The following is a 13,800-nucleotide window of genomic DNA, read 5'->3' as shown; positions in this document are numbered from 1 at the left end:
TTATAGCCCATATCAAGTAACTGATAAATTTTAGGTACAAATAAAACATCTGGAATCAATTTTGTACCTTCATAGCTTGTTATAGCTACCGTGCCTTTTCCCTTAACTTCCAAGTGTTCACCATTTCGAATCCTCACTCTCTTGACTTCAGTGTCTCCTAATTCCTCAAAAAACTCCTTGTCATATGTCATATGATTTGTGCACCTATTGTCAATCAAACAACTCTCGCTTGATTCTTTGCCTGAGAAACAAGTGACCACAAAAAATTGATCTTCTTCTTCTTGATCAGCTTCCTATGCATCTACTTCTTTCACCCGACCTTTGACTTTGTAGATCACAGCTTTATGTCCAAGTTGATTGCATTTGGAGCATTTGGCGTCGGGTCTTCTCATACACTTGTACAGTGGAAGACCTTTCTTCTCACAATGGTGGCAAGGTGGATAAAATTTTATGAAACCTCCTCCTTTCGTCTTCTGATAATTGACAGATGAATCTCCATTCGTCGATTGGTTTTTGAAATTTTTCTTGTTATACTTGCTGTTGTCTTGATGCTTAACAGGTAAGGCACCTTCAATCACCTCTTCTTGCCTCATAGACCTCCTTTGCTCTTGTGCTTGTAAAACATTCAAGAGCTCTTTAAGAGAAATCATTGACAGGTCTTTGGTATTCTCCAGAGTAGTAATGGTGGCTTCAAACTTCTCTGGAACGGTGACCAGCAACTTTTCAACAATCTTGGAATCATTTAACACAGAACCAAGCAATCTCACCTTGTTGGCAATGCTGAGAAGTCTGTCAGAGTACTCATTTACCGACTCAGACTTCTTCATCTTCTGCAACTCGAAATCCCTAATCAAATTCAGGACTTTCATTTCACGAATCCTCTCATCTCCTTCATATTCAACCTTGAGGTAATCCCAAATTTCCTTTGCTGTTTCGAGGGACATTATTTGCATGAAGATCTTTTGAAATACAGCTGCAAATAGGCAAAATAGGCAAACTTTTGCCTTTGATTTGTGCTACAGTAGGATTTGCTGGAAGTGAAGGGACCTCGTAATCCTCTTCTATTGCTTCCCAAAGATCCAAAGCCTCCAGATAAGTCTTCATATGAACTGCCCACATTTGATAATTGTCTCCATCGAAGACGGGTGGTGCAACAACTGAAAAACTGGATTCTTCTCCCATTTTAATCTCACATATCCCTTAAGAAGATGACTTTGATACCAATTTGTTAAGGAAAGAACAAGTGATTGAATGGTTGATAGGAAGATATATTGCAAAGAGCAAGAAGGCTCTATATACATAGAGAATATGAAAGATATTTAGAAAATGTACCTAAAAATCCGCCGAAAACCTAGTAACCTAACCAAATCAAAACTAAATCAACTCCTAAGATTTAATGAGAAACATTAACGGACAGTAATCTAAAACAGGTGATCTTTAACACATGTCAATAGTAGATTCGCTTACTTAATTGACCTAGGTCGACGTTACTCTACTTTCTTAATGCTAGCTTGAAATCCAATTCTATCTCATGAATGTGGCTAGCTAGCATTCAATTGAAAGGCTGAATTCTCAAATTGGTATCGCAGTAAACTGATACAGAAACTCCTTGTCGTTGGAATTCAAAATCTATCATCACTGTAGGTCTATTTGGATGTTTTCCACCAAAAATAGAGAAATCCAACCTTGGAGGCACAACTTCCACCAAAACTATTTCTTTAAATTTTACTTTATTAACTATTTACCTGAAACTTGAATTCTAGCAATAGTATCTGCAACAACGGTAAAAATAAAATAAAATAGAATAAATAAATAAGTAATAATAAAATTGTAACTCATACAATCACTCCATCAATCTCAAGCTAACTCCTTTCCCAAATATCTCTCCTCAACACCTCCTCAACTGTCAGACAATTCTGAAAAAAAAAACAAAACAAAACATGGTAAATTTCCATGGGAGCGATGATGCCATTTTTGGAAAAAGAAAATGAAAGAAATAGATCCTTAGATTTTCTTGTAGAGAGAAAAAGAAAAAGAGGTGTTTAAACATATTCAACCAGATGAAAGAGATAGAAAAGTTCATCCATAAGTTAGATCTTCTTTCTCTTTTATCCTATTTCAATTAATTATTTAGATTTTTGCTATTAGTTATAGAAAATCAGTATTGTAAAAAAAGAAATAAGAGCCTATTAAAATTGCCCAAAATAATTGTGAACAGAATTTAAGAAAAAATAATGAAATACAGAGAAAAGAAAAAAAAAATGGAAGATATGGAATTCTTTCTTTTATTGTCCTTTAATTGAAGAATCGATTCAAACGGTCAAAAGTAATGTAAACCCAACAAAAATAAAATAGGAGCAGAGTGTGAGAGAGAAGGAAAATGGAAGTTAAAATAAAAACAGAGAAGGAAAAAAAAAAAAAGAGAAATATGGAATAGAAGGAAAACAAAAGACCTGAGAAATTATTATTATTATTATTTGTACTTACTCCAAAAACACAATTTAGAAAAAATGAAAACGTGGAATTCGATTTTTTTGTGTTCAAAATGGGTGATAGCTTTAAATATAAGTGAGAACAAAGTTGAAGAATGAAAGCAAGTAAATTTGGAGTTAGGTAGAAATTCAGCTAAGGCTAACTAAGTAAGTGGCATTACGGTAGGATAGACTAAAAATTGTATGAGCTATAATGACGTATGGATTGGGTTGTACGATGTCGTATGTTAGTATATGATGATGTATGAACTGTATCGTATGATGTCGTATGTTAGTATATGACGATGTATGAGTTGTATCGTATGATGTCGTATACTAGTATATGATGATGTACGAGTTATGATGATGTGTGAGTTATGATACTTGATGATGTGCATAATGTATATATATTTCGATGAATGACGTACTTGATATGCATGATGTACTTTATGGCAATATGATGAGTATGATGAGTATGATGATTGTGTAACGTTTACCTTAATATGATGATGTTTTCCATATTGAGCATGTTATATGATGATGAGTGCCATATTGCATCAAGTCATTAGATCGACATATGACACAATCCTAAGAGCATAAAAATGATATTAATATAAAAATATCCACCAGTATGTGTTACCTAGAGTAACAAAGAGATGAGACTGAAGAGTTGTGTCAGAAGAGACATTACGATAGATTTAGAGGGACCTCATGCATATTGTATATTCATAAGCATAGGGCTACTTGCCCTAAAGATGATAAGAGAGGACGCGCAGAATACGAGGATGAGTGCGAAAGTACACAGTATGATGATGAATGCGAATGCACACAACATGATGATGAGTGCAAATACGCACCACATGATGATGAGTGTGAATACGCACCGCATGATAATGAGTGTGAATACGCACCGTATGATGATGGTGGTGTTCATGAGGCGCATGACACTATGGGGCTCCGCTGTCCTCCGGACGTCGCTACAGATTAGCTTGACCAGAGGGTCTAGGGGGTGTGCGAGCGCCATTGGGATTCACACTCACACGTGTGAGTCGTGTGTAGGGAAGTACTACACATCCAATTTGTCCGAAACCGGAGGCCACCCTTATGACGTTAGAGATAGGTCCCTAAATCATGATTGCATTTGTTTGCATTTGCATGACCCCCTATTGTGGGGCCACTTAGTAAGTATTCTTCGAAATACTTAAGCCGTGTGCTCATCATTTTTCAGGTAAAGGCAAGGCACACTTGTACGGACGACGACGACATCGCGATCAGAGGCTATGGCATGTGGATACGGTAGATTCATATTTAAATTTCTAGGTTCAGGTGAGAATAGACTATTATGCATTTCATTGTTTTAAATTATTTTGTATTGCTTTTATTTTCTCTAAAGTTCAGTATTTCGCATTTAAACACGCAAGACCATGACTGTGTTTTTTAGAGTAGAAATTGTTTTAAGCTTTTTTTCAAAATTTTCGTTATAAATAATGTTCATGAAAGAGTTATATTTATGCATTATAGATGAACATGAGACGTTAGTAACGACTATGAGTAATTACATATTTGTGATAGGAGTAGGAGTATTATCATTGTTTATTTCCTTCTAAATCCCCACCCTCCGGCATTCTCATTGGATATATCTAGTTCTTGTCATTTGCAAATTTTAAAAACTAGTTAATGTATTTTTGGAAGCCTAAACTTCAAAGGAAAAGATAGAAGAACCTGAGGATTTCATTAAAAACTAGAAATGACAGATGTTGCATCCATCAGCCTAAAGAATTTGATAAACAATCTACATGTTAGATGATGATGTGGGAAGATACCAAATGTTACCATTTTTTGATCCAACCAATCCCAAACATGGTGTTGCCTTAAAATTAAGCTTCCAATAGAAGAATGCTAGCAGATTGTTGAATTTGTGTGTCATTGAGGAAGGAGTGGTTATTATACGTTCATTATTGGTGGTACTCACGTCGAGGATTGCGGTTTATATATGAGATGTTCATTTTCAAATAGTAATCAAAGTAGTTTATAGTATATGAATAAGATTGAATCTAAATTGTTCATATGGAGATATGTGAATAATGATATCCTATACTATGAATTTGTATAAGATTGAACCACAGACATTTAATCTCTTTTTATAAATTTGTTAATTGAGAAGATTAATATTTCAAAAAATGACCATATGCAACTTAACATTAATCTTGAGTGAATTATGATCTCGTGACTTAGAGGGCTTGTTCTTTAATTTGTGTGAATGAGAATGAATTTTGTATCCAATTCAATATGCTTGCCTTTTTGGAGACCTTATCAAATAAGGAGTAATTCCCTTAAGTGATGATTTCAAAGCTTGACTAATGAGCTTGTAATAATCCAATTTTCGAGAGGCTCGAGCCACGAATCATCATGTATGTAATGAGGTCACTGGAAAAAAGGGGCGAGACTCACCGGAATTCTCGCACCCTCACCTTACACGTTTCCCCAACACCAAGAATACGCCAACGACCTTCAACCACACCTCACAGAATCCACTTGTAAAGAAAAATAACATGAGACTCAGGGAAAACGAGGGAGAAGAAGAAAAGACAGTTGAGTTACCTCATGATGAGCATGACGCTGACAACCACCCTGTCGAGACTCATCGCGTTGTATAATGTAGATAACATCATGGAAGAGAAGACTAACAAACCAGGAAACACCATGACGTACACAAGTGATTACTACCAAAACAATGTCATAACTTTGTCAGCCAAAGAGGATGAATTGATTGCTAATACAACTTTGTGTGCGTTGGTTCGAACCTTAAAAGGTATAGAGTGAGATGGAGGGGAAAGGGGCACAATTTATTTTAACTTGAGAATATGACATAGTTTTTTAACACATAAGTCATTCGTGTATGGCTGACGACGACATCGCAACTTGAGACCATGACACATGCATAGGGTAGTCACATTTATTTTTCTTAGACTTAAGCTAGAATATTTATTTTATTTAATTTTTTTTGTGCCGTTTTAAAAATGTTTTTGAACACATAAGTACATGACTGTGTTCAAAATGAAAGTTATGTTTTATAAAAGTTTAAATGAACACGTTTGCATTCAATATTCATGATATATATATATAGTAGCGACCTTAAATTAAGTAAAAAACTTAAGGTCGTTATAATGTACTAACATGAGACTTATGAAAATTACAATAACGATTTTATTCTTAGAAAACGAAGAGGTGACACAACATTTAAAACTATGAAACAAGTATATACATATTAATTACAATGATCCTTTATAGTTGCGTACCACCTATTTAACATACCTCTTTTTGAGGCTTTAAATCATGGAAGTCTAGACTCGAGTGAAAAAGGATGATAATTTTTTTTTCTTTGAAATAAAACATTTGACTTAAAGAATAATTCAAATATTAGAAAGCAAAAATATATTAAGAATTCAAAGCTTATAAACGACTATCCAACCACGATCCATCTTAAAAATAAAGAATAGCAAGAATGACTATAAAAATACACAACTTCGGTGTGTCTGTATAGTGAATAATGAGGATTGATTTCTTTGCTAGCTCCGTGGACATGAGGTCTGCATGATTAAAGAAGAGCATCTCGAGATAGCCTTTGGATTGTGTTGCTCGAGTTGAGTTTCAAAGGTTTTTAGTCATACGTGTGTCATCTCTTTTTGGTTAACGATTGGAGATGAGGACATGTCCATTTTTCGTACGTCATGACAGCCTATATTGTTAAAAGTCGGAAACTTTTTATAGTTTTTCAGCCCATCAACACATCTATTATTAGCCCACAAAGAGATTGAAAGAGTAGAATTAATTAGATTTGAACCCGCTCCCTCTTAGGAGAATCAAAACTTGAGTCTTGCACCTTAAACCACTCAACCCCATACATTTCCACCATGATTAGTGATCTATTGGTCACCTGAAAAATAAAATAAAGTGTAGTAAGAGTGAGTATTAAAAATACTCAGGAAACACCAACATGTAGACTCTCGTCAAACTTATTCCTATACATGGAACCTGAAACTATGTACTCATACCGTTCTTAAGAGTTAGCCAAATTATGGTTTATGGTATGTGCTAACTGCTATATCTAAACCCTATCATACCTCCTTCAAGGAGTATTCAAACTCTTCGAGGTTCATAAACTAAAAGGTTTTTGGTACTTTTAGCTCTACGTTTTATCTAGGTCCATAATTAACTTTGTGTTAAATGTGCTTCGAGTTCCTGTGACCCCTTAAAAGGTCGTAGGGCAATCCTCATGAGTATGGTGGAGCCCTTTTCTCTAAGATCGATGTTCATACTTCACACTATTTACCTACTAGGCACTCAATTCGAAAAAGTCTTATTAGTAGTGTCGAGCAACATCTACCTGTCCCTAAGTTTAGTATTACTTATGAAAGAGCATGAGTTAAAAATCCTTGAAAAAAATGAAAGTCAAGATGGCCAAGTGGTCTAAGGCGCCAGACCCAAGTTTAATACTAACTGTACTTTTGTGGGCTGATAATAGATGTGTTGGTGAGACGAATTCTTTCACACCAATGCATTTTAGCTACTATAATGGATAAAGATGGGGAACTATTGTTTTCAACTTTTGATTATAAGTCAAGATGGTCGAGTGGTCTAAGGTGTCAGACTCAAGTTCTAGTCCTCGTGAGAGGGTGTGGGTTCAAGCTACTATAAAGATGGGGAACTATTGTTTTGACTTTTTTTAATTACAAGTCAGGATGGTCGAGTGGTCTAAGGCGCCAAACTCAAGTTCTAGTCATCACAGGGCTGATATCTTTCACTCCCTTTGATCTCTAGCTACTATAATGGATAGAGATGGGGAACTATTGTTTTTGACTTTTAATTACAAGTCAGGATGGCTGAGTGGTCTAAGGCGCCAGACTCAAGTTCTGGTCCTTATGAGAGGGCGTGAGTTCAAATTCCACTTCTGACAACCTTGTTTGTGAGTTGATAAGAGATGTGTTTATGTGCTGAAAATGTGAAAGTGAGATTTACAAACCATCACATACGGATTTATAAAGAGAAATTAAATATTTCATGCCTAGTTTTTTAAAAACTCATCGTATAGAATTCCTTCACTTACATGACTCCACATAACGATTTGGATCACATACGGATTTATAAAGAGAAATTAAATATTTCATGCCTAGTTTTTTAAAAACTCATCGTATAGAATTCCTTCACTTACATGACTCCACATAACGATTTGGATCACATACGGATTTATAAAGAGAAATTAAATATTTCATGCCTAGTTTTTTAAAAACTCATCGTATAGAATTCCTTCACTTACATGACTCCACATAACGATTTGGATCACATACGGATTTATAAAGAGAAATTAAATATTTCATGCCTAGTTTTTTAAAAACTCATCGTATAGAATTCCTTCACTTACATGACTCCACATAACGATTTGGATCACATTCTTTGTAACAATTACAAAATAGATGGTATGAACAGTGTTACCAAGGATAAAACACCCAACTTTATTCGTAAAGTATAGATCATTTATGTTATTACTTGAACATAACCCTCTTGTATGTCAACTACATACGGTTCAAGATTACGATAATAATTTTGATTTTTTTCGTATAATGGTTCATGTTAAATTGCAACTAAAATAATCAAAATTAAGAACCATTAACTGTTGATTTTATTGTTGATCGTTAACAGACTCAATCGGTTGACTGTTTATCGAATCGTGGACAGAAGCTAGACCACGTATAAAATTTGTTGTTCGTGCACAAACCAATCTTTGTTCCCATCTACTATTGACAAAGAAGAATAGACTTTAGGGGTGAGAAATTAAAAGTTGAATTTGATGGTGGTGTTTTAGACGTGCGGTACATATTTTGTGATCCTCAAGTGTGTGCAACAAAATACCCCAAATTGGAATCTGGCACGTGGTGGGCCTTTCTTTCTTTTTCAACCATGGATTCCATATTTCTTTTTAACTTTTTAACCTTTTGTTTTGTTTTTTTTTTTTTTTTTTTTTTTTTACTAGGATTAAAAATGTGGAGAATATGATGAGAAAATTGAATTTGAAATTGAGTGGAGTACATTGTTAGGTAAAAGTTGGGTTCTTTTTTCGTTTGTTGGGTTGGCATATTGATATGATTGGATGGCAATCACTTTAAAACTGTGAGAATATTGCGTAGCTTATGCAATTCAAAAGCTTAATTGACCATCCTCAAGTCAAATATTGAACTTATTCTTTTAAGTGTACCACTTCCATTTTTGTTCAATTATCATTTTAGATTTTTAATTATAAAATGTTTTCATGGAATCTTTTAGTACTGTGAGGCTACAATTATTTGACCTTTATAACTATCCATGTGTTTTGCTCTAGGTTTTAGGAAGGACCTAATTCTAAAGGTATTTGACCATATCGAGGTCAGGAAGTTGTTCATCGGGTTCTAGCACAACAGATCTTTTAAATAAAAAATCTAATCTCGGGGTGAACCAACTTTTCTATTCTCATACTTTGTAAGTTTGCATAGCCAAAGTAGTGAATGACAAGTATCCTAGGTTGAGTTGCGACCTCCTCATATTTCATAGGACGGTATGACATCTCGTCTAAACACATTTATGTAAGTTTAACTAGTGACCCTTCCATAGGAAAAACCATACAATCAATGTCTAGGGGCACGACCCCGTGTGCCTACCAACTATTCAATCCCCTCTCAAGACAGGTTTATAATATAACGAGTCTGTTCATAGGACCCCTGACTGTTTCTACACATGATAGTGGCACCTAATTGCCTCAACGCACTAAATTATTTAGCCTAAGTTTAGCTCAACTGTACTGCTCTTGTGCTCCTACAACTTGATTGAGTGTTAAAGGTTCGACCTAGGTCACTGATAACGTTATAGATGTACTAGAGAAGATAGAAGGTAGAAAATCTAGTGATACTATTCTTACTGCTGTTGGGTCTATTAAGCTTTCTTATTCATCTTTGTTATGGAAAACCTTGTAATTTCTTCTCATGTGACCAACTCAATCCCTCACCATAGTGTGATGCATTTTCACATTACTCGCTTGAGAACTATTACTCATCTAAGTTGTGTACACGTTATTTAGGAGTAGATATTCTTTTCATGAGTCTCTTGGTGTTCTCCTAGGCTGGCTCCTATAATGACTCATGGTCATCCTAGCTGAGCCTCCTTTGGAAGTGATATCTCATCACTAGCTCATCCGAGCAATCAACCTTCTAGATTGGTGTACAAGATCCTTAAGCTCTCATGTACTTACTCTACTAGTAAGTTTATGTCTTATGTATTGGTTTTAAGTTAGGATTCAAAATTCATATTTGGCACCTTACGGTCTCCACAATCCCCTCCACCTACTACAACATATTATGTTTTCTACTAGTCTTATATGTTTGCTTGCCACGAACACTACTTGAGCATTCTTCACAAGTATCACATACACACATGCATATGGAACTAGATTTCAACTATTCATATTTCAAATAATCTAGAAGAGAGTAGGTTTCTATCATCACGATGTCTTTCTCCAAACGATGGTAAACTAAATCATCACTTGACCCCATTACTATTTCCCAGGACTCTAACGTTCTCTGACCTACAAGGATGGTTCCATAAATTTATCTTTGAAGGCATGAAGACATGCTTGTCCAACCGTAAGGACCATGTCCATAGCAAATCGTCAACTCTTGGGCAATCCCTCACTAGTGTTCATCACCCCAGAACTCATAAATGACATAAGGTGCCTATCGCGCTCCTAGAAGTCCATAACTTGAACTTAGTCTATAAAGACTCCAACCAAAATCTTGCAGCCATGACCTCCATAGCTTCTCTCTCAAGGTTGGTGAATCTTATTTCTCAAAATGGCAACTTGTTCATAACTCCCTTCGTGGAGGGGATACCTAATTCCTCTAATAGTTGCCATTACCGGAGTGAACTATTATATTTGAGCCTACAATGCGATCTACACATACTTGGCTTCAAGAGTTATAATTATGGAAGGTTACACATAATTTTTTTTTCTATTTTTGGGGGTCATAGGTACCTCTTAATTTGGTACCAATCCTTAAGGAGTCTTGTACTGAAATCTATGGGTTAGTGACAATCTCATTCCTGGGAGACTTTAAAAGCTTCATTCTATCCAGAACTTCACTTTGGTTGTGTAACTGATCTTCGATCTCTACCAATTGGTCGGTCTAGGACTTGCCCAGTTATTTTGCAGCAAACATGTTTGTATATTACTCTTTTGGCAGCACGACAGCAATTGTGCGACACTTGTTCTAACCTAGTGAACAAGCCAGTTATGTGAGATTCAAACTTCGTGGACAATATTGGCGTATGTTCAAGCCTCAGGTCATGCCTGAGAAAAATGTTTTAGATAATGTGAGCTTGGAAATACGTTGAAAATAATTTTAAAGAGAACAATATTATATGTTAAAAGCGAATAAGCAACAACCACAACTTTGATAGCATATAACTCGGGCCGAAATAATTGACCACTAATCACATCCCCCTATAGTAGATTTTGGAATATTTTAGTCCTAGTGGGCGTAAACATGATTTTGGTAATCAATCATTCACCCCAATATTTACACAGCAAGAATAGTAAATGTCTACCTAATATGAAAGCAATTAAAAGGGGTTTGGAACGTGTTATGGACAACACGTCTTGGACAAGAATGACTAGGACATTTGACACACGGAGACAGACAACATACCTTGAATAAGCATGACCGTAGCACTGTGCAATGTTATAGCATTGTACAGCAATACTACACTAAGTATTGATGGAAAACATAAAAGAAATGCCCAAAAAATCTTTATAATTCCTGAATTTTAGTTCTTAAGAAAATTCAGTATATGTTTATGAAAACCTAGCTAATCATAAGTTCACAAGCCAAGTGTAGGCCTAAACTCTTGAATTCATCTAAACCCACTTGTATTGTTTATGTTAATTCTACTAATATAACCTTCATTATTAAAACAAGATAATGTTCAATCATAGGTCGATCACTCTTAAGATGGATGACAAAAAAGGAAAAACAAGAGTTGATGCACACATAAGTAAACTATTATCACTTAGCTACACGTAACCGAAGGGCCCTAAAATAATATACTTTGGTGAATTTGTATTTTTGGGAGCAAAATATACATGTGAAACAAAGAAAGAAATTAATACATTAAGTTACAACTAGAAATTGAGATGATTGTTTGCATACCTTAGAATATCATCTTAGATTGCATTTTATATTTGTATACTCATAACAAATGATTAAGTATCTCCACATTCTCTAGGAATCTTGTGGGGCTGGAGGGCCATGAGCCCTTTTGAGTGTAGTAAATCATTTTGGTCTATCATCGTCCAACTTTTGAATCTCAGATCCACCTTTGAAAGGGTCAGCCAAGCTAACTGGGGCCAACTACTTGAGGGTTGGCCCAAGTTACGTTCGGCTAACTCCGAAAGTTAATGATTATCACGACTCGATTTTTTAGGTTTTAAACATTTGAACTACCACTAAAAACATAAAAACTAAAAGTAAATAAAATAAAAGATAAATATACGCCAAAAAAATTCAATAATACAAATCTAAATATATATGACTCAAAATATAAAAAACGGATTGACGCTCTAGAGAGACCCCCTTTGTAACCGCGCAGCTCTCGAATGTTTCTCCACCTAGATCGACAGCCTACCAACACGAAAAAAAAGTAACTTACAAATAGACTCTTATCGCATCCTTAACCTAGTATGTATCTATGAGCTTCTCTTTGGGCTTTAGGAAGTTTGGATTTGGTCTCTACTTATATCTAAGTATCTAGAATGCCTCAAAATTTCGAGTAATTCTCTAATTTGAATCTTAACCCTACGGGTGTATACCGGTTATTCAACCTTTTTATTCCTTGACTTAGGACTTGCTTTGCTTATGTAGTGGATGATCAGTGACTTGGGTTGAGGCGCGCCTCATAAAGTTCTGATGAGACAGTATAGTATTTTCTATTCTAAAAATCAACCAGGGAAGGTTAGTTGGCGGATCCTTTCATAGGTCCAAAAAGTCAATTAAGTTTGGGGTATGCAATCCTCTGTATATCGGCCATCTTTTAGGTTTACCTACGTTGTCCCACGCCCCTCTCAGGAATAGGTTTACAACATAGTGGCTCTGCTCAGGAGACTCCTTCTCATTTCCAAATGATTTAGGCACCTATCACACTACCCTAACTTGTTTGTCCTTAGTTTGATGGTACGGGTACTTGAGTGAAAGTTCGGTGATATGGATATTAGAGTGGAAAGGGTAGTGGAGAGTCTGATGACACCATTCATACTACTTATAGCCTGGTTGCTACCTTAGTCATTTTTGGATGTCGTGGAGGTTACTACATTCTTAGGGGTGTCTAGGCATTTTAAGTCTCATCTCTTGTTTCCAAGACATTTGAGATTAGTACTACTTATGATAATGTATAAGTGCACTTTTTCTTGTTAATTTTACACTAATTTATTATATACATTCACGACCGATCAACTGTACAAAAAGAAATCATTAAAGAAAAACATGAAATTCAACCAAGAAGAAAATAAATTTAATTTGAAGTGTTCCAATTAATATTTAATATATTAGATATATTAAGCCTAAAAGAGAAATATACATTTATTTTAAAATAATTAAGTATATTAGATACATTAAAAAAAATTATAATTGAAATTTGAATGAGATTTAAATTATTTAAATATATATTTAAATATTTTTTGACATTTAAACATTATTTAAATAAGATATTATTATCACGCGGGACTTTAAAATACTGTAAAAAGCTTAGCGTTTAAAACAAAAGAGTATAAAATATAAGTACATTTTTATTTACAAATTCAAAATAAAGTTTGAGTTTGAATATATTGGGTTCGATTAACAAACAACTTAAAACATTAAATCAGTCGAAAATACGATGTAGCTATGTATGACGCCTACTATAGATCCACTCCTGTTAAGGATATTTAGTAATAAATTATAGTTTACCATATATATTATATTTGATATTTTATTATAAGGCAAATATTAGATATTTGCCTTATTGCCATGGGTATCTTTCCATTTATTGTTATTTTCATTTATTACTATTTCCATATCCTTGTAATTTATTTGATTATAAATAAGATAACTTTCACACCATTTAGATGTGGTGGATTAATCAAAGATTCACATGGTATCAGAGCCATTTTGGTTTAACAACCCCAAATCCTTTCTTTTCAATGGCTTTTGAAATCTTCTACTGTTCTTCTCCACCACCCCTGCTGGCTTTGACACCGCAGGAGCAGTCTTCA

At 34.8% G+C, this 13,800-nt stretch overlaps 1 protein-coding gene across 1 annotated transcript; it reads right to left on the bottom strand.

The window, feature by feature from the left end:
• Positions 1–293: 293 nt before the first annotated feature.
• On the bottom strand, positions 294–1,182 carry LOC111787788. Its single transcript, XM_023667841.1, has 2 exons — positions 1,048–1,182; positions 294–959 (listed from the first exon to the last, which is right to left on the bottom strand). Exons 1-2 carry the CDS (start codon positions 1,180–1,182, stop codon positions 294–296), a joined length of 801 nt encoding a protein of 266 aa, XP_023523609.1.
• Positions 1,183–13,800: the final 12,618 nt, after the last annotated feature.

This window comes from Cucurbita pepo, chromosome LG02 (assembly GCF_002806865.2).
Source record: "Cucurbita pepo subsp. pepo cultivar mu-cu-16 chromosome LG02, ASM280686v2, whole genome shotgun sequence".
Taxonomy (NCBI): domain Eukaryota; kingdom Viridiplantae; phylum Streptophyta; class Magnoliopsida; order Cucurbitales; family Cucurbitaceae; genus Cucurbita; species Cucurbita pepo.
This window is presented reverse-complemented; position numbering and strand designations above follow the sequence as displayed.

Bases quoted from the DNA above. Each gene is read 5' to 3' on its own strand.
- LOC111787788 (XM_023667841.1), bottom strand. From the start codon at position 1,182: ATGGGAGAAGAATCCAGTTTTTCAGTTGTTGCACCACCCGTCTTCGAT. The intron at 960-1,047 runs GTCCCTTCACTT...GTATTTCAAAAG, and splicing joins CAATAGAAGAGGATTACGAG to ATCTTCATGCAAATAATGTC.